Here is a 22,255-nt window from a genome sequence, read left to right as displayed (position 1 = left end):
GTGTCTTATTAGAAGGAACATGTGCATATAAAGTATGTCATCAATAAGTTGCCACCCCTATTAAATTGTAGCCAGTGGACAAATCGAGCTCCTGCCAGAGACTGTGTAATCATATCACAACATGATCGCTCTGGTTCTTACCCTTCATCTTAATGTGGAACTTTCCCAGCTTGTTCTCAAACTCATTCTCCAACACACACATGTTCTAAAGAGAATGAAAAGAGGGAGACCTTCATCAGTCTGAACTACACAGCTGCTCCCTGTTCCTTTACTACTTGTTCATGCAATGACCCTTTTCTTCTACAAGAACAATTGTTCTCAGTTCAATCTAAATCACCTTTTTATGCCTGCATGCCTCTGTCCTCTTACCTCTGTGTACTCCTTGTATCCTTTACCGGCTTCTGCTAAACTCTCCTTGGCCTCCTTACTTCCTGAAGAGGCTGTGTACGCCTTCACCATCTTGTTGGCGCCATCCCTGAGTCTCCTCTGCATGCAGTAGGCTTCATAAAACTCCTCAATCTGGGATTAGAGGGGAAAAGCTCAAAGCAACCTCATTTAGGGAAAACCGATGATTTAAGCCAGGCCCAGTGTCGTCCTAGGCAATAAGATATTCCACCAGTGACAGGGAGCACCGGATTTTTTAACTTGCCAGCTTCCAACAGGCTATCTGTGTTGTAACCACAGCACAAATAAACATGTTTCATGTTGAGTGGGTTATACTAACACTGCAGCCAGTAATTTTAGTACAATTTCTAATTTTATTTTGGGTGCCTTACCTGTTTTATTTCAACAGAAGCTCAAGCTGGATGTTAGCTTTGGACCTCATCATGCAAACTAGTCAACAGAGCAGTGGCCACTAGCAGGTGCGTTACCACCTCCCTGCAGTGTTTTTGCTTGTACACAATGGCATGTATACACAGCTGCTTTCCTGACAAGGTTCCTGCATAAACTCTACATTTTTATCCTGTGTCAGAATCAAACAGGCTGTCATTCATCAGGTCTCTGCTGCTGTCTATCAGCTGGCCAGTATGCTAATGAGGTGTATACATTGTTGACACAAAGTGTGCAGGTGTATACAAGTGCGCACACATGAAAAAATTTAGGTCTATCAACACTGAGCGCCAGTATGATAACAGTTTGGCTCTCTGCATGACTTCCTGTCCAATAAAAGTCAATCCTGTCCTGACTGGAATAGTTCATCGTCTGGTCAGATCATTTTAAGCTGTGGTCATTGTAACATTGGTCAGTAGCAGTGAGATATGATTCTGTTTGCCCTCCTGTGATGCTAGAGGGCTGCATATGAGGAATATTCTGTATTTCTTGGTCACAAAGAAATAATGAATATTTGTAATAAGCATGTCTGAAATGTATGGATGAATGGATAATCCAACTGACAAATCCATTTCAAAATAAGCCACAAGCAGCGAGAGCAGCAGCAAAACAAGCTTAAATAGCGGTTATGGTGTGTATATGTTTTAACGGTGTGTACGATCTCATGTCAGCCCTCTCCTGGGCTGGCACTGAGGTCAGCTGATCTCAGGGACTCGGCCTGAACTGACCTTACATTGGATTTCTGGCTGTTTGGGTCTCATCTGGATCTAATATGAAGTTGATGGTTTGACACTTTTCTCTAACTTTAACACTGTGTGGAATGTTTGAGTATAGCCTCATGATCTGAATTTGGGCTTTATTGTTTCCTTCACTGACAGCTGCTTGATGCCAGCTTCAAAGCTAACTGATGAAAAAGGTCTCACATACAGCACTATTAACTGGTACACTGTTGTTACACTGTTTTCAAGTATATCCTCATTAACGGCAGCAGCTACAAATGAGTAATGGAGACCATCAAGCTCAACAGAAACACAGCCAACATAGTTGACGTCTGAAGAAAAGTCTTTTCTATCGAAATGAATGTAGTTTCATTCTAGCCAAATGAAACCACATGTGAGGGGATCATGTCTTACCTTGCTGAGGTGAAACTCCAGTTTTCTTATGTACCTCTCAGTCACCTTTACTTGCTGAAGGAAATCAAAGTCAAATTTATATCCTGACATTTATTCCATTTATAACTTTGAGCCTTTAAAGCAATTTAAAACAGAATGGCAACATTAACACTGAAGACTCATTTCTAACATCAGCCTGTCTCAAATTCTGAAGGATTTTAAGTAGCTCACCTTGTCCAGCTCATACAGGAAACCCTAAGAAGGCAGAAAATATCAAGTTATCAGCATCTGAAATTTGATTATTTTATTTATTTATTTTTTTACTAATTCTGGGCCAAAATTCAGACGTAAGAGCATACCAGCCTGGAGTTCCTCTTTGATTCTTTTATCTGTCTGCTGAGGGTATCCAAGTCCATCTGATAAACCTGCAGGTAAGACCTGAGAGAGAGCACGTGCACGCACGCACACACACGCACACGCACGCACACGCACACACGCAGAGTAAGTGCTTAAATGAATCCTTATAGTATGTAGTCATGTAGAGAGAATCATTTAACCTTTGACCTCTGCACAACCTCACACACACTCCCGCTGTGCTGCACCGACAACTTACAGAAAATAGAAGCTGCTTATGAATTGGAGTCATCTCCTCACTGTTTCTAGCCTCAAGAACTAATTATAAAAACAGGAGTTTGACTTTTTGGGAAATTAAGTAGATTAACTGCAACTTGACACCGATTAGCTGGATGTGTGTTTCCTGTTGGTTTCCATCTTACATAAAGATATCTGACTGCTGGGCATTGTTACACATTTAACAAACATATTGACCTGCTCATGCAATTATATCATAAATAGCAGGACCACAAAATTCTTCTGATATAACATTTATTTATTTACTGATTAGCAAACGGCACTCAATAAAACAGCTACTGGGCACTATCAGTACCCTGCTGATAAACCTGTATCCAAAGCAGAAAGGTTGAAAGACTTGTAAATGCTTTGCTGGTGAAGGTTGAACCATTTTAATGTATGTTTAAGGCTTATCTTAGAAACCCTCATTTACTTTTCCATTGTCAACTTGAATGAAATGCATTTGCTGAGAGCGGACTCACTGAAGGCCTTTCTTCAGCGCCTCGTACACTTGATCCAGTCGCTCTGGTTGAGGAACCTTAGGTGGGGGGTTGGCCTTGGTCGACATAGTAAACAGTCTGCTTGCCCTGCTGGGCTTCCTGCTGAGACCAGGAGTGCTGAACACCGCAAGGTTCCTGCGACATCAAAAACATCATGTTTGCATCATTTTCAAACCTAAGAACAAATCATGCAGTGTCTCATTTCAGCCACCAAACACTCTTCTCCCAATCAGAGAATGGCCTGCTGGGTTTTGCAGCTTTATTGCTTTTATTTTCAAGGCAACTGCTATTTTTCTAAAGTTACATACGTACAAATACAGCTTCACTGTAAATATGCTGAAACTGACATTTATGAGCGATGTTTTTCAGCTGAAAAACAAAGCAGCGAATCCAGATACAGATGCTCGTCCAGTGATGAGCTCCTCCCCACTGTCCTCCACATTTCCTCCTCAGACACTGAACCTGACTTATTGCACTTATTCAAGCCCAAAACAGATGAGATTTCTCTCACTTAAGACCCTGAAAAACTACAAAGTCATTAAACTATAAGCAAAGCAGCAATAGCACTCACAGAGTCTTAAAAGTCTTTGAAACTTTGCAAAAACATGCACATTTTGTCCACAACTATTTTTGGGAGTTTTGAGTAAATAGTGATAAACTTTTTGCAGTTTTGCTATGCCGATTTCACATTTTCATTGTTAACTGTAACATCTACTTTTACCAACAGCAGTTTATAAAGAGAGAAAATTTAAACTGAGCAGAAGTGAGTTCATCTTATTGGTGCAGCCCTCCACAACAGTCACATTTTCTCATGAGGCGCCGTGAGAAAATGTGTCCCATCTAAGACTGATAACTTCAGAATTCAGACTCAGGGGTTCCCTAACAGTCTGCCCGTCTGCTTACTTTGTCCCCTATAAATAAATGAAATGCTATACTTCATGTTATAATGGCATGTTTGCTAGAACACATGTTTTCTTGCTCAAGCTTTGAGGGTTGGGTGATTTGATGAATATATTGGCCATTGACAATTGGAGAGTCCCATTTAGAGGTCTGACTCTTTCAACACTGAACTATTTATATAATTAACTAGTAAAGCGCCTTTGCTGAGTAGCGACAAGTCTTGCCTTCCTCCTTTGAGTTGTATTGATCTCTGGTTGTAGCCAGGCCCTGGGCTGAAAAATGAAGCTAGCAGAAACTGCAGCTCCTTTAATGGAAACTTGTGGCTGGTCCAGAGTCAGGTCCCGTGAACGCTAATGTTAAAACGCCAAACTAAACAGCGTTAAAATCTGTGCTTACACTCTGTTACAAGAAACTATTTTGGTTTCTTTATTTTTGTATTATTTAATTTTAGCCGATAACTCGGCACTTTCACTCGTTGAAATATTGTCACTGATGTTTATGCTTCACAGCAGCTTTGTCCATCTTTTATCTACTCTATGGGAGATTGTTAATGATTAATCCAAATTCAGTTCACTTTTATTTATTTAACACCAATTCACAAAAACAGTCAGCACAGCATGCTTTCATAGTGAATTATTGCTGTGACGCTCTGGAGCCCACGCCAGGTTAGCTGGCTGTGTGTCGATGGTGTTTGCTGAAGCATACCACACACTACAGGTTATGATAATTTAATAGCATGTGTTATGATATGCAACCTTTGTCTTCATCCAGAGACTGCAACGCCACTTCTGACTATTTAATTTGGGTCTTTTTTGCCAGTTCTGGTTTAAACTTCTTAACAGGCAATTTTGTATTAATTTTTGCAGTGAGCAGCAAGGAGGAACTCACAAATATAGCCACAGGTGCAGATATATTTGGGAGCTCCTCCAGTTGTTTAATTTTAACAGATCATCAATATCTCACATTAATGAGACACTTGTCAATGGTAATTGAGCTTGTTCTTAGGCTTTATTCACCCATTCGCACTTTTTCTCCACTTCTACATCCAAGTTTCTATCTAACATTCATGCACTGATGAATGCATCGGGAGCGACTCAGTGTTCAGTATCTTGCCCAAGGATACTCTGGCACGTAGACTGATGCAGCCAGGGATCAAACCACCAACCTTCCAATTAGTAGATGACATGCTCTACCTCCTGAGCTACAACCAACCCTCCTGACAATGACAAGTGATAAGTTATGACACATAACTACAAGATGGTACAGTGGTAACAGGCTTCAAATGTTACGGGGTTTTGTGTGTATACCGGTAAGACTTGTCGTAGGTGTTGACTCCAGTGAAGCTCTGGCTCCTAGTGATGGATCTGGAGGTGAGGTGTCTGACTGGGCGAATGGACAGAGACATTGTTGACAGAGTTCGGGACGGAGTCCCTGTTTAAAGCAGAAGAAAGAGGAAAAAACGAGGAGCACATCAACACACTGCTGACACCGCAGCACAACTAACCAGCCATTTCATATTTTTATGCAAATCATTCAAACAAACAGGAAACAGTGAGCTAAACTGCCACTATTGCTTCAGCATGCATTTCTTACATCACATACAGCAAAACATTTGGTCCAAATGTGTGTTCGCTGCTTTGGTCAGCAACCATCTAAAATGTGCTGACTGAAAAGATGTTTAACTCACATTTAGGAGATTTTTTCAAGCTTAGCAAAAAATGTAAAAACTGTTTCACACTAAGGGTTATGAGTACTGGTGAAATCATTTCCCTTTTTATATAAAGAACAAGCATCAGTCATCCTAGAGGAGTGACAGGAGTCAAAGGTCTTCACTCAGACTAGCAGGCAGATTTTGAAGTACAAGAGTTGTATCTGAAAAGCACTGGCAACGTTTTGTGTTGATATATCACTCACCCCATCATGAGTCATTTTTGTTCTTAATACTGCACATTTTGGGGTTTGGAGAAACAGAATTTCAGTCTTCTGTGTAATGTATTATTATTACATGGTTTGATTGACAAAGTTCACTTTGACTTTGACACCCATGCCCAAAAGGTAAACTGCAGCGGCTGATGGATACACTATTCCACCAATATGTTCTGTCAGTTTAAATGTTTTTAAGGCTCACTTAATACCCTCAGGTGAATCCATTTTATTTCTGCAACCTTTAAACCGATATCTGAAGGCCGTGTCCTGAGACTATGTTGTGTTATTGTGGCTGAAGTCAGCGGATAATTTCTGTCAGCTACAGCAGTGTTTTCCTACCACAGCCTATGCAGTGTCCTGCATCCTGTTTCTGAAAACAGCTGAAAGGCCTTTGCAAGGCAAGAACCAAACCCCCTCCTCTCACATCACAGGAAATGTCACAATCCTACAGGAAGTCAGATGGAACTCCTTCTCTTGACAGGAAATTTAACAAAGGAAGATCGGGTCCAAGGACTGCAGTCTCATGACTGGGGAGAAAAGGTCAATTTTAACCACATCACTGCAAACGGAAAGAATGCCTTAGGTATCTAATGATAGCCTCTAATTTTCATATCCTTTCACGTAAAACAAATATGTATTCTGGGTAGTAAGGAACATTTTTTTGTGTGCGCATGCATCTGTGTGTGTGTGTGGGGGGGGGGGGGGGGGGGGGGGGGGGGGGGTGTGCTGAGGGTCTTTGTGGTCAACCATTTGTTGACTTAACCTAGTTTAAGTACTGACTAAAAACAGAGGGGCTGAAGGGGAGAGATAAAGGGGAGCTGAACCTGCCGGAGGTGCAGAGCAAGTGGAAAAGCTCAGTGTCACCAGGTCCATCACATTCAGGCACTTCCTTCATTTTTTCCTGACAAATCATCACACTGTGCTTTCACAGTCTACATAATACAGTAACTATTATGTAGACTGTATGGTCATGGATGAAATTTTCTGCTCTGTAAGGAGTCTATGAAACACTTCTCCAATGGGAGAATGGGAGTTTCAGCACCTGCAGCTTTAAATGTAATGAGCTGCTGCTGTCCACATCTCTTTCTGGAAGAGTGCTGGGCCTTTCATGCTGCTGACACACACACACACACACACACACACGCCAAAATACAAATGGTTGCCTCCAAATTCTTGATTTTTTTTTTTTTTTTTTTGAGTACATCATGCAACGCAAACAAAAAGTGAGCTGAGCACTGAAAAACAAAATGGGACATGAAAACAAGGTAACCCAGACCTGCTAATAGTTTTATAATCACTGTTTGTTTTCACAATTTAACACAGGACCTCACTACAATGACGTGGCACACTAGTGCACTGGTTAACGCACTTATCTCACAGCAATGGTTCATGGTTTAAATCTGCTGGAGCTTCACTGTGTGGAGTTTGTATGTTCTCCCTGTGTCTGTGTGGGTTTGCTCAGGGTGCTCCAGCTTCCACCCACAGTCCAAAGACATACATGTTAGGTTAACTGGTAGTTCTAAATTGGCCATAGGTGTGAATATAAGATGACAGTTGTCTGTGTGTGTGTGCTAGCCCTGTGATAGACTGGTGAAATGTCCAGGGTGTACCCTGCCTTTAGCATTTAGCCTTGTGACAGCTGGAATAGACTCCAGATGTTTCATTGTGTTTGGGCAGCACTGTCACAGTCTCGCACATGCACACTACAGCAGAGAACCACCAAACTAGTTAACAACAACCCAGTTGAATGAATATAGCATACAGTAACAAATGTAATTATACAGTAAAGGATTGTATGAAATCTGCACGGACTCAGTCGGCATTTTTAAGAGTCAAAGCAGGAATCTGAAAAAACAGCAATATACTCTTTCCAGCTCATCTGAGCCTTCACATTGTTGAAGCTTCGACGGCTTTATTTGAAATCTAAAATTCATAATAAAGCACTGACAACCACTGACTTTGTATCTTTGAATGGTTCATTTGTCCTATTATAACAGGATGGTTTAAAATAATATCTAAAATGAACTACAAACACTAAAAAACATACAGAACACCAACCTTGATGGGGCTCCAAATCTCTGTCAGATTTCAAGTTCAGACAAGTCAGTGGTAATCGGCACATTTCTTCCTCTGTCACAACCTGCTATCTTGTCCAATAGCTAATCTCTTCCTTTATCATTAGACTGACACGATCAGTCATTCAGACACTGGCCAGATTCACATAACACACTGAGAATGTCTGTCACTGTTTCTGCTCCCTACCTGATCCAAACAGTGGTGCAGTCCTGGCCAGTGACGACAAATGATTCCAGTCACACCATCTCTGCCACTGATGTTCACAAATACACACTAGGACCATGGCTCCATGCCACACACTCAGCCTTCTATATGCCTCTGTGGTAATCGAGTTTGTCACACCACACCCATTGTTTGATGCTTTCTGACCTCTCTCTCAGACCATTCTAGAAAAATGTTCCCTGCCCAAACACACACACACACACACACACACACACACACACACACACACACACACACACACACACACACACACACACACACGTATCTGTTACTTCAGTGGACACTGACTATCATTCACTGCCTGGAAGCTTCACTAAATCAGAATCTGACCAAATGCCTGTATCTGCCAATCACAGCTGCTCCCTGCACCATGCAGTTTGAAGTTTACTGGACTAGTCTGGACATGTAACATTACACTAAAGACCGATATACAACACAATTCCAATGTCTGGCACAGTGGAAGGTGAAGAACCTGTCCATCAGAGAGGATTATTGTCCACTCTTTGGAAATATTCAAGATTTAGTGCAAGTGACCATGAAAGTCAACCATGAAAAAGAAAAAAAAAAATCATATGTTGAGTCGTGTCTGCAGAGTGGAAAGTTTCGTTTTGTTTACTTTATTAAGATCCACATTAGCTACAGCAATGCTGCAGATATTCTTCCTGGGGTATCCAAATCTTCACATTATAACAGTGCATTCTAGACACACACAACATACACTCCCCACAAAGTAAAAACACTATACAAACAACTAAACAAAGAGAAAAAATAAATTTAAAAAAAATTGGAGGTTTTGGGAAATGGTCAACATAAAGATATGTTATCCCCTCGCACAATTACTTTTTCATATTTGCAAAACCTATTGTCCTAACTTTTGACTGATACTATATATCCAACTTAGAGGCCTTGCTACCAAGGAGTTATTTAGTTATCTCGGTGAACTTTTCCCCAGTGACAAGTGAGTCTTCTCGCTTGTCCCCGACTTCTACAAAAGGCATGTTACCAGGATCGATGAGATCCTTGAAGCATCCCTCCCACCGCCCCAGCTGCGGTGCCTTCCAGCACCTCACCCAGTGAAGACCAAAACAAAAAACACCTCATCCTCTAGGAAAAAATGCTCAATCACTTACAAATGATCTTCTTATGGCCTCTAACAGTGGGCTCATCTCTGTGCCTGTCCTGCTAGACTTCAGTGCAGCATTCAGTACTGTTGACCATAATATTTTATTACTGAGATTAGAGCATGTTGCAGGAATTAAGCATACTGCACTGCCATGGTTTGAATCATATCCATCTAACTCCAATCTGTTCATATAAATGGGGAGTCTTCTTCACACAAGGTTAATTATGGAGGTCCACAGGGTTCATTGCTGGGACCAATTTTAATTACATTATACATGCTTCCCCTTAGGCAGCATTATTAGAAGGCATTGCATACATTTTCATTGCTATGCAGATGATACCCAGCTTTATCTGACACACACCAACATTCAGTAACAAGGCTAAACCTTTCAGCCTGGCTATCCATAAATAAATAAATAAATAAATAAATCAGGCTCCATTACCACTCACTTGATACTCAATCCTAGTAGCTTGGTGCATCAACTGCATGACTTCAGATCTTGGAGGTTCTTTTTGGTCATATGCCAACTAGATTTCTGTTGGACTTACAAGAGCCAAAGACGACAGCCAGCTTTTATTTGTGTCTTGAAAACATTTGCTGTTCATTCCCATCCAGAGCTTACAACCATTTAACTGATTCATTTTAGTCCAACATAGAAAAATAGAGGTGAGAAGCTAACTAGTGTAAACGAATATGACGTTGCTGTGACCCTAAAAGACGTTTTATTTTCATTATTTTTAATACTGAGACACATGGTGCTCAAAATTCTATTTTATATATAATCACTTATATTTCAATAAGTGAAAAATCAACTTTGTTGGGGCACTTCATCAGCAGCTGCACTCTTGAAATTTCTGACAATTTATTGATGATCTTTTACTATCTGCCAGATTCAACTTTGTGACTCACTAATAAGAATTGCTTTGTTGACTCAAAGTGGTCCCTCTGTCTGTGTATGTGTCTGTCATGGAAGGAATGTTAAATCCAAACTGTCACACATACACACACTTGAAAAGAGGAAAAACACACTTGTGTCAAGCTTAGACCAAAAGCACCTCTGCCCCAAGCTCAGCCAATTATCAAGCTGAAGACATCGTTAACAGAAAAAACTGCAATTTTGAAGGTTTCCATTTATTAGCTAAAAAAGAAAAAAGAGAAAAAAAAACAAAAAACTGACATGTTTTATAAATGCAGTGAATAAATCAGCTTTGCAAATCCTAGATTGCTTCTCTATTCAGGCATCTAAACAGCCAGAAATGGAATAAAATTAATTTTCTAAAGGATGGACAGACAACTGAAAATTCTGAAACTGGAAGAGTTACCTCAGTACCACAGCAAGAGATTTACAAATTTATAGATACACACACACACACACACACACACACACACACACACACACACACACACACACACACACACACACACACACACACACAGAGTAAATGGTGGGTAAGAACACCCAGTCAGCGCCCTGCCGCCGCCCTGCATCTTGCAAAAAACATATTTTTGTACCGCTTTTCAAACTGAGTCACGCTGGGATGTTGCTTCAGTTCCTCACTCAGTTTGTTCCACAACTTCACTCAGACAGAGATGCAAAAACTTTACTGTCCTACAGATACAGGGACGTTTTAAATTTAGCTCCCCTCTCAAATTCCCCATCTCTTTTAGAAAACAATTTTAGAATATTGTCAGAAAGTAGGTTGTTCATTGCTTTATACATCATTTGTACTGTATTAAAGCAAATGAAAATACAGTGAAATCACTGAACAGCTGAACAACCTGAGTTTGACAATTCTCAAATAATAATTTTACGTTTTACTTAGATTTAATGATAGTTGTCAAACAACTTTTTTTTTTTTTTTTTTTTTTAAATATATTGGACATTTCTGAAGTGCTCGGTTAACTGTCTGTCTGTCTCTGTTAGGCCTGTGACAGGCTGGTGACCTGTCCAGGATGTACCCTGCCTCTCGCCCTATAGCAGCTGGGATAGGCTCCAGCTTCATTTTCATTTTTATAAATTTTGTCTTTTTATACACATTCAGAAAAATACTGAGCTGCAAGACAATCAAACAGGGTAGAAGTCAAGGTGGTTATACCTGGTTCTGTTTCAAAAGTAGTACTACATTCAGCTGTGGGGTCTATAGCAGCCCCCCATCAGCTGCCAACTGTATTAGAGATCGCACAATTTGCTCTCAGCACAAAACAAGGCAACTATTTCTCTCCATTTCTAGCAATATCTCAATGCCTCATATCTTAACAGTTTCTTCTAATTACAACACTAGTATTTCATAGGTTTCTCCTTCACATTATTGTCTGTATGAGAAGGAAACCCAATGGGTGGGGGTTTGGGGGGCATCCTGCAAGAAGGGCAGGGTCAGGAAGAGACTAGTGCAGTTTGTGGATCTACTGAGTCACAGGAATAACCCATGCTTGTTCATTTCCAGGAAAAGAACATTAGTGTTCAGGGAAATTTTTGTATTTTTCTTATATTTTATATATATATATATATATATATATATATATATATATATATATATATATATATATATATATATATATATATATATATATATATATATCACAAAAAAAGGAGAGAGTCAATAAGGAAAGATGATCTCTGGTTCCTACAGTGGGACATCTTGATTGAAAATATTAACACAAATTTGAACAAATCTCAGGTTGAAGCATCTCTTTACAATGTCATTTTAGAAAAGCACATATTCTCATGATCACTGTTGTGGTCATAGCTGAAACAGATTTGGATATCAACAAAACTCAGTAGTGCCTGATGTTCATGCTAAAATTAAAACTTGGCTGTGCACTGGAACCCCCTGAAACAGCCTTCACCAGCTACCTGTACCTTCCACAGTCGATGCTTCTTACAAGCAGGATTTCACCAAACTAATCCAGTGCTGATGATAACTAAACAATTTAAACCCCTTGACACCACATTTAAACAAATTAGGTACCCCTTAAGACTCCAACTGTCATGTGACTTGGCATCAACATGTGACCAACAAAATTGGAGTAGAAACTTGTTGCAGGTTAAAGATGATTGGTTTCTAACATGTGCTTGAACCACATGTTAGAAACCTTTATTAGTCTCATTGTGGGACTAATAAAGGTATTCGTAAACTCCAGATCATCATCTTTTCCTAAATCGAAACAACGTCTAAAAATAGTGGCAGGAAAAAAAAAACACTTTCATTCTGAAACACTTTCTCAATCTGAAATTGGTCTAGTGTTAAAATTAAGACAGTGCTCTTGTTTTTTTTCAAATAAAGGCTGGACATTTATGATATATTACATTAGGTAAGTAGAGGGAGCAAATAAATGTAGAATAAAAGATAACTCAGTTTCAATAACTTCCTTAAAAAAAAGTGTAAAGACACCATGTTTGAGGCAAAGAAGAGTTCTCTTGTCCCACCTTGAATGAGTTTTGGTATGCACTACCATCATACAGCTATGTTTCACTATTAAAAACTCATAACTGAAACAACATATACCCGCCAACAAACCTGTGTGTGCAGCAGACTTATCACTAATAAGAGACATTATGAAATTAACATTGATTATAGTCACTATAATATAGTTGAATAAAATAAAATTTAAAAATAAAAAATTGTAATTCAAACTGCGTCTGACTTTCACAGCTGCAGCCTAACCTGAATCAGTAAACTCTGATGAAGCCTATTTAGCTTCAGTGGAAATTTTCAGTGAGTACTGTGGAATTTGTCCCCTGTAACTAACCAATCACACGTAACTGAGGAGGAAAATCACAAGAACAGGTTCAGTTTATCTGCACTGTCAGCAGACAGGCTTGAAAAATATGACCCTAAAACAAAAAAACAAACAAACAAAAACAACACTTAAATTTCATATTTGGGGTCAGTTCTCTGGCCATCACCTAATAAGTTACAGACCTGTTAACTTGGAACTGGGATTTCATCCTGACAAACACAACAAGTTAATGATTAGAGAGATAAGCTAGTCTCTGTGAGCCGCATTACACTTTTCCATACCTCCATATCCACTGTACATGGTAGCTGTGGTGGTTGATGTCGAGACTTCCTAGGGAAGGGTCCACCCGATTCCAGGAACAATTATTCCGTCCTCTCTCCGAGTGGACTCTTCCGTGGTATACTGTTTAACCGCTCACTTTCTTGCTCAATATCTTTTCTGTTCAACTCCTCCACCCTTTCTGGCATCTGTTCCCTCACTTTTTGGGAATAGTTTTGTTATCTCTATCGCAGTCTATTTGCCTTCATATCTTTCCCCATTTTCACTGTCACAGTTGTTAGCCTTTCGTCCGCTCTCAAACTCAACCCCTCTCTCTCTACTGCAATGATAAGAGGAGGGGGAGGAGGAGCGGGGACAAAACAGGAAAAGCAAAGCAGTCCTCCCTTCTCTTCATCCCTGCTGACATCAGTGTTTCCTGCCCCTCCTTCTCCCTGCTGAACTTATTGTTTCTGATAGACTTCAATAGTCAGGACATTTTTGCCTTTTTGATGAGAAGTATTTAAAATATTTGTAAAATATACTGGAAATAAAGCCTGGTAAGCTGGAGACATTGTAAACAACATACTGATGAATCTTATTGATTTGTGATCTGTGATGACTGTCAACATGGTGATATTGTTGCTAAACATGTGCATCATATCCTGCTGCTCAAGAGGTGATTGAAATAAAAAAGTGTTATTGGTAACCTTGTTTTGATTAGTGTGCTTGGTTAATGTGATCTGCAGCTTTAAAAGTAGCCAACGCACCTGCTCTGTTGGTTTGGACTCCTAATGTGGCTTATTGTCACGTAAGTGTAAGAAAAAGGCTTATTGAAAGTTAAATCATGCACAGTGCAGTGTTTGTGCAACTTAACTATATACACACACACACACACACACACACACACACACACACACACACACACACACACACACACACACACACACACACACACAGAGGAATGAAGACATTCTTTCTATTCCATTCATATCTTTAATATCCTGAGTGACCAGGCATGCTAGTTTTCCCCTTCGGGTTTCCTAAAGCTTCTTCTGGGGACCTCTGAAAACTTAATTTAACAGCTAGACTGAAAAGTTTTGCCATGTGCATTTTTGTAGCTCAGAGTTGTCATTTTTAGACTTGCCAGATTATTGCTAATCTAGATTTATCATCATTTTGATGCAAAAACTTATAATTAATGATGATGACGCTCTGGGTTAGACATACACACTGTTAGTTAAACCTTGTTGGATTCAACAACTGTGGCATTTAAACGATGTATTTTGGTACTAATGGGCCCAACTGTGCCAAGAAAGTATCCTCCATGCCATTACTCCACCACCAGCAGCACCCTGAACCATTGATGGAAGGCAGGAGGGATCCATCCTTTCATGTTATTTACACAGCAGCAATATCACAGCAGAAATTGAGACTCAGACCAGGCAATGTTTATCCAATCTTGCACTGAGGCTCTGCAGATTTTTACCTTAGTAGCCAGCTCTTAGTCAGAGGGAGTGGCATCTGGTCTGGCCTTCTGCTACTTTAGCCAAACCTCATCAAGGTTGGACGTGTTGTGTGTTCAGATAGATCATCATAGTTGTAATGAGTGCTTATTTGAGTTACTGTGTATCATAAAAGTGAGTACACCCCTCACATTTCTGCAGATATTTAAGTATATCTTTTCATGGGACAACACTGAGAAAATGACACTTTGACACAATGAAAAGTAGTCTGTGTGCAGCTCATATAACAGTGTAAATTTATTCTTCCCTCAAAATAACTCAATATACAGCCATTAATGTCTAAACCAGCAGCAACAAAAGTGAGTACACCCCTAAGAGACTACACCCGTAAATGTCCACATTGAGCACTGCTTGTCATTTCCCCCTCCAAAATGTCACGTGACACGTTAGTGTTACTAGGTCTCAGGTGTGCATAGGGAGCAGGTGTGTTCAGTTTTGTAGTACAGCTCTCACACTCTCTCATACTGGTCACTGAAAGTTCCAACATGGCAAAGAACTCTGTGAGGATCTTAAAAGACGAATTGTTGCTCTACATGAAGACTGTTACATAAGCTGCACACAGATTACTTTTCATTGTGTCAAAGTGTCATTTTGTCAGTGTTGTCCCATGAAAAGATATACTTAAATATCTGCAGACATGTGAGGGGTGTACTCACTTTTATGATTCACTGTACTGTTGCCTTCCCATCAGCTCAAAGCTGTCTGACAGACCTCTGGCTTCAACAAGGTTTTTGAACTATTCTCTGTAAACCATAGAGATGGTTGTGTGGTCAAAACCAGGGAGATTTCTGCAATTTCTGACCAGGCTGTCTGGAATCAACAACCCTGCCGTGTTCAAAGGCACTTCTACAATCTTCCCCAGGTCATCTTGACCATGTCTGCATACCTAATTGCATTAATTGGTTGATATTTAATTGACCACTCTAAATTGCCCACAAGTGTGAATGTGAGTGTGAATATTTGTCTGTCTCTCTGTGGTGGCCCTGCGCCAGGCTGGCGACCTGTACAGGGTGTACCCTGCCACTCACCCTATGCCAGCTGGGAGAGGCTCCAGTGCCCCCGCGACCCTGAACAGGAGAATGGATGGATGGATATTTCTGTTAACAAGCAGTTGAATGGGTATATCTCGCAAAGTGGCCAATGAGCAAGGGTTTGAGCTTCACTTGAGAAAGCATCATGTCAGAAACAGAAGAAATCAGTTTAAACTTGAGAAAAAGAATTGTTGATGCTCACAAACAGGAGATGGATATACAAAGTTATCACAGCATCTCCAAGTGTCAGTAACTGGAGTGAGAAGAATCATGAAGAAATTCAACGAGAGCCACACAGTACTGAAGAAGCCCGGCAGAGGTAGGAAGCAAAAGATTTCAAAGACTCCGGGAAAACTAGTGAGAGACGTGTGTAAAAACTCCAGAACTGCCAACATGACTTTGCCAGGTTGTGAATTGTAGTCTCAAAGAATCATATCAGTAGAACCCTGCACAGACCAAGAAAAACTCAATTTCTGTAGAAGAGGCATCTTCAAGCCAGACTGAAATATGCTAAGTACATCCTGGAGAAAGATTATCCATACTGGAAGTGCACCCAGGTGAGACAAAACTAGAGCTCTTTGCTCCATAGAGATGCTGCTTAAGAAAGGAGAGGCATACTAAAAGAAAACCTCAAGCAATCAGCAGCAAAACTGGATCTGTGCCATGACTTTGTCTTCTAACAGGACAACAACCCAAAACATGCTCCTGGTGCAGAACTATCTCCACAAGTAGTGCAGTTTGAAACAGGACCAAACATCACACCTTGACAACTAATGCGTTAACATATTGATAAACATACTAAAAAAGTATTTAAAAAACAGATTTACACTGACCTGACAGCAGAATCAGCAGACAGCAAGGCAGCCACTACACTTAAATGTAACTGAAACAGGACCGTTTGCAGATTGCTAGCCCATAAGAATAGAATTGATTTGCAATTATTTGCATTGTCCCAGTACTGTAGATCATGTCATCTTATGGTAATGCAGTGGTGAGCAGGGATGGATTCTAGTCCTCCCCCTACTGGTGTGTTCAAGATCGCACCACCTCCTTAATTTCCAGCAGTATTTAGAATTTGGAGTCATTTTCAGACATGAATGCTACCCTGCACTTTTCTACACATTACCCAGTTAAGGTGGATGCAAATGGTAAAGTATATCTCACTCTTGTACTCTATTCGAGCACTCAAAGCAGTTTATGCAAATGTCAGATCTAACATGCTCCAGTTCCCTAGCACCCATGTGAGAAGAGCACAGGTAATGCATGGTTGAATCACACTGAGCAGCTGGGTGTCATGTGCTCCGCCTCCCGCGCACTCCATCGACACAGCTTCCTCAACCAAACAAACATCTAAAGTAGACCATCTCCTGCTGGGTGCTGTGGGTGAGGAACAGCTGTTTTCTACTGTTGTAAAGGCACTTTGTCCTGTGCTTGTACTTCTGACATTATCCAGAGTTTAATCAACTGTAGTAACTACTGTCTCATCACTGAATTCTCCCTTTTCCAAGTTAGTCTGCTAGTCTACCTGCAGTCACTGTGACAGATAATCACTGTTAGGCAGAAGGTGTCATTAATTGTAATAGGTCTTCAGTTGAAGAGAACTCCTGCCTGTCTAATGGTAGAGACAGATACCACATCACTGTAATCACCACGGTTCAGGTCACAGCATTGCTGTAAGACATTTATTTTTAGTTTCTCTGTAATGGCCACCATGTGAACCCCCTCCCCAAAACAAAACAAAACAAAACAAAACATTAGAAAAACTGCTGACAAGTACATACACAAGAAAGTACAAACTTCCAGTCTCTGGAAGGATGGGATGCGGCCAGTTGGTGGTACAGGAGGATTTCTCAGAAAGAAGAATCCAAAAAACCTGGGAAGATTTTGGAGGCTGGTACAACGTGAGACTGAGGTGTCCATACCAAAGGCAACACACACCCCCACACATACATAAACACACACCCCCTCACTCCCCTCTGTTCAAGAAGTATTTTGAATATAAGCGCAACTCAATGAAACAGGTTTGTAACCTGAGTGAAAAATGTAATTTTAATCGGGTACATGAACAAATCTGTTTTACTAATGCCTGAACATTCAGTTAGTACAAGTCAACCTCCAAAAACACTGATCTCAAAACAACATTTGACACACTGGACAGTCAGAATGTTTGGCAGTTTCTGATTGGTTAATCACATCCAATTTTGATTTGCTATACAGGCAGTCTTTAAATCTTCAGTCTCTTGCCAAACTGCTGGTTTGTATTCTGTTGCATTCTATTCTTCTATGTTGTTTGTCCAAAGACGTCTTACATTTGTTTTTCCTGCAGCTCTAAGATACAAATCACTTTCATGGCATCTAAAGTAGTGGTGCACACACTGGACAATACACACAATATATACAATACACGTAACTGAGAAATCAACAGCGTCAACAGACTGAACTAAAGGCAGGTTTTCTTCAACAAACTGAGTTTGACTCCTCCCCCTTCTGCTGCACCTGAACCAGCTGACTGTTTTGTTTCCTCATTCATAAAGTCGCTGTCAAAGTGCACAGGGGAGCGGATTCATTCACTGAAGTTTACATTTCTACAAAAACTGAAATGCCAGTTAGCTGTTAGTTTATCATTTTGTGTACTAAACATGAGCGCTTTTACAGTTATGCAGTTGTCAATAAAGAAATACAGAGACAGCAATTATGTCATAATTCTGTATCAGCTCAGAATAAAATCTATAAAGCCTGTAGCTTTCTAACTCTGTGACAGTAATGCTGTCAGACTGTCAGCCAGTTTCCTTGCACTGCAAGCATTTACCATACATTACTGCAGGAATGATGTGAACATCTGAGTGAAGACGAAGCTGAAAAGATTTTAATACTTAAAAACTGAACTGAACACATTTTAAAGTGAGTCTTTAAACGCAGCTGCAGACAGTCTGTGTTCTGAGCAGTTCAGGTTGAGATTTACTCACAGATTGAGATTCAGTCATTAAATGATGTCACTATTTGGAATGTTATACTTCTATGGAGTATGAATCACACAATTTCCACTGAAATCACCTAAATCAGTCTCAGTGGGTCGACCCAGAGTGGATCTGCCCAAAGGGATCATAGGCTCTGTAAAGGCTCACGAGCTGTGTCTGGTTTGGAGTCCACTTATCCAGCAGGATGGATCCAAAATGGATAAAGATCAGATTCAGACCAAATCAGGCACGAATCCAGTTCGGCTCCAGGCATTTCCCAGCTCATCCCCTCTGGATCCATTCATAATGACCTCATTTCTCCTGAATCATTTATTTAAAATGGCTCATCGTCATAAAACTGTACTGAAATATTTAAAAGCTATAAAAGCTGAGACATTTCTTATAACATATTTGCCTTTATTGGTAAAATTTTACATTCATTAAAGTCTTGGAAAGTTGTCCTGCATTTTTTAAGTTAAGTGTGAAACTATTACTGAACTCTGTAATAGTAACAGTAACTCAGTAAAACGTCTGTGCTGTGGCTGTCAGAGAGCCGTCATCTATGAGTAAAGCTGAGATTAGACCAGATTAGAAATGGATAAAGTGGGAACATTAAAGCAGAGTTTTCCTGTAAATCTCATTAAGCATTTTATCCAGTAATGGCAGAAATAACAAACTATTTTTTTTTTTAAAAAGTGAGGTTGCTACATGTGTCCAATCTTTTGACTTAAGGTAGATTTTTTTTTTTATAAAGATTTTAAAAAACGACCCATTTCCAACAACTTCCAACAAGGCACTGAACTATGCAAGAAAATTATTCCTGCTAAAGGTGGAAGTGACAAAAGCAAAAACACACCATAGAGTGCAAACATACTACAAAGGAGATACTATAGCAGCTGCTGATGTGCGACCCAAAGCAAGACTCAACCAAGCATCACTGTTTGCACTCCATATGGCAGAAAGAGCAGTTATCTCGTTTACACTTTTACTTAAAATTTCAAGGGAAATCACTACCTAGCTTACTTTTGTGCTTCCGTTTGACGGAGGCCATGTCACCGGATACAATGCTATGCCACTACTATTGCGTTAGAAAGCTGCAGCTGCTGTTGGCACCTTGTTTCAGTAGATTCACACTTTCTGTCATCAATGACCGCAGCTCATTGAAAAACAAGGATGGAAAATGCACTTCATTTAGTTACACATATAAATGCTGCTGTCTTCAAGCATCAAAAAAACAATCTGGTTTTTTTCTATATCATCAGAAATATCGCTATCGCAGATTGAAATATTTTGATATCACTTTGATGCTATATCGCCCAGACCTAGTTCTCATATAAAAAAAAAAAAAAAAAAGGCGCTGAACTCAAAAACCTTAAATAGGTTTGAATTATGTGATCTCCAAGTCTCAAATCAACTTTAACTAATGGCACACGACTGGAATGGCCAGTCTAAACTTCTAACAGCAGAGATTTCAGTGTGTTCCAGTAATTAATTAAATATTTTAATTAACTAAATTATTCCTCACACATTTAACACATATTCATCAAGCTATCCACAGCCTTGGATACATATACATCCCATACTCCAATAACCTACTTAACTCACAGGAAAGTCACTTTCATCTAATCTGGCTTAATTATGCAGAATTTCATGTTCCTGCTTTTTTGTCTGTATGTGTTTGGCTATGCAGACTGAAGGATTCTGGGTAATGCAACGTAAGCTGACATGATCCAGCGGTGATGATGATGATGAAGCAAAGAAAGGAAGTGAGAGCAGGGTCCATGACAACATGGAGAAATGCAAATGAACACGAAGAAGGGGGCAGTTTTCATTGTTTTTAACACTTGGTTTCTTTCCTTCTATATTATGACTTCAGTCTTCACTGCAGCAGGATGAGAACCAACAACAGCACAAACAAGATGTAACATGTAAACAATGGTCTGCGAAGTTGTGCACAGGCTCTGCAAAGATAATGCCGGTCCTCTTAGATATTAGTTCAGTTTCAAGTCAAAGTAACACGTAATTACTTTAGTAACTACTTTTACAACAAAGATGCTCTTCTCTCCTCAACCCAAACTTACGTCTAACAGATGACATCAATATGCCAGATCATGTCAACTTTAGTAAAAATGTTGCCAAGTTGCACCCAGTACAAGTATTAATCCACAACAAACTCTGCAGCATGTTTGTGCTGAAACACTTTTAGTGATGCAAGAAAATTTCATATCTACATTTAAAAACGGTAAAAGTCTAAAAATTCTTAAAGGCCAGGGGCGCAGCTATATACTTTCTGAGGTGTATGCGGACACATTTTTAGGCCCCCCCCCCCCAGGTGCGGGGGTGGTAATGCTAATTAGCAAGCTAATACTAACTGCTAAAAGCTGCTCCCGATTGTTAATTGAGTGAAGGGGCCTACACATGTAACCAAAAAGCACATCTAAAGCGTAATCACAGTCTTTGTGAAGTTCAACTTTTGAAATTGTCTAATTTTCTGTGTTTTTTCCTTTCTCAGGCTCAGAGAGTGCCTGTTAGAAAAAATCATCTAGAGGCGACTCGTGGGCCAGGATGTAAGAAGCAGCATTGCTGTACTTGTATCTTTATAAAGCCTAATGCAGCCTTATCTCTTTGTCCTTTTACTCTGATGTGACGTGGCTTTTTTTCTCCTGAGCAGCAGCACTCAAAGAGACGCCTCTGAACAAATGGACACCGCAGAGAGTCCGCAACCCCAGGCACCAGCCCATGTCTGCTATGGTCAGGATGTATTTATTGTATGTTGATATGCTCTCCAGTTGTGTTGTGCACAGTCACCACCTTACTTGGGGTGGCTGTAGCTCAGTAGGTAGAGCAGGTCACCTACTGATCGGAAGGTCAGGGGTTCGATTCCTGGCTACTCCAGGCTACATGCCAATGTATCCTTGGGCAAGGTACTTAACCCCAAGTTGCTCTCCGACCGTTCCGTCGGAGTGTGAATGTGTGTGGATGTTATATAATTAAAAAAGCAATTAACTTAGTTAACGTGGAAGTGCTTGTATGAATGGGTGTGCATGGGTAAATGTAAAAAACGTGTTGTATAAGCGCTTTGAGTGCTCTGACTGAGCAGAAAAGCGCTATATAAGAACTAGTCCATTTACCATTTACCATTTACTTCATGATACTACTGTTTGCAGAAATGGCACCACTCATCACAACAGTCGCCTTACGGCACTCCCGGATTCAAAAGCTGCAAAAGCAATCTTCAGCTGCGCCAGGAGGTGAGCTGCTTCAGGCCTGAAGAGGATTTGTGCACTTACAAACTAGAATTTTACAGTAAATTTCCCGGCTTTCAGCATTTGTAAATTTGGTCAAATTGGTGCGTGGGATGTCTGTGTCTGAGAGTCAGCTGCCTTGAAAAAAGTGTTTTGTGTTTTAATTTATCTTCTAAAAAT

General features: G+C 40.1%; 1 protein-coding gene and 1 long non-coding RNA gene across 3 annotated transcripts in view; one reads left to right on the top strand and one right to left on the bottom strand.

Moving 5' to 3' along the window:
- Window positions 1–22,255, bottom strand: part of ripor1 (RHO family interacting cell polarization regulator 1) — a 60,969-nt gene that overhangs the window by 20,087 nt on the left and 18,627 nt on the right. The window contains exons 1-8 of one of the 2 annotated variants that reach the window (XM_030731621.1): window positions 13,343–13,633; window positions 5,281–5,404; window positions 3,056–3,208; window positions 2,303–2,381; window positions 2,175–2,198; window positions 1,965–2,018; window positions 370–519; window positions 142–205 (exon numbers count right to left, since the gene is read on the bottom strand). In XM_030731621.1, the coding sequence (XP_030587481.1) occupies window positions 142–205; window positions 370–519; window positions 1,965–2,018; window positions 2,175–2,198; window positions 2,303–2,381; window positions 3,056–3,208; window positions 5,281–5,404; window positions 13,343–13,361 (667 nt within the window). In that variant the 5' untranslated portion in view covers window positions 13,362–13,633. Of the gene's footprint in view, window positions 1–141; window positions 206–369; window positions 520–1,964; window positions 2,019–2,174; window positions 2,199–2,302; window positions 2,382–3,055; window positions 3,209–5,280; window positions 5,405–13,342; window positions 13,634–22,255 lie in introns of those variants that run through there. The other variant, XM_030731622.1, reaches the window with a different exon arrangement.
- On the top strand, window positions 21,343–22,145 carry LOC115781770 (uncharacterized). Its single transcript, XR_004020095.1, has 3 exons — window positions 21,343–21,397; window positions 21,502–21,581; window positions 21,998–22,145. It is a non-coding gene; the product is annotated as an uncharacterized LOC115781770 (long non-coding RNA).

The sequence above is a fragment of the Archocentrus centrarchus genome, chromosome 6 (assembly GCF_007364275.1).
Source record: "Archocentrus centrarchus isolate MPI-CPG fArcCen1 chromosome 6, fArcCen1, whole genome shotgun sequence".
Taxonomy (NCBI): domain Eukaryota; kingdom Metazoa; phylum Chordata; class Actinopteri; order Cichliformes; family Cichlidae; genus Archocentrus; species Archocentrus centrarchus.
This window is presented reverse-complemented; position numbering and strand designations above follow the sequence as displayed.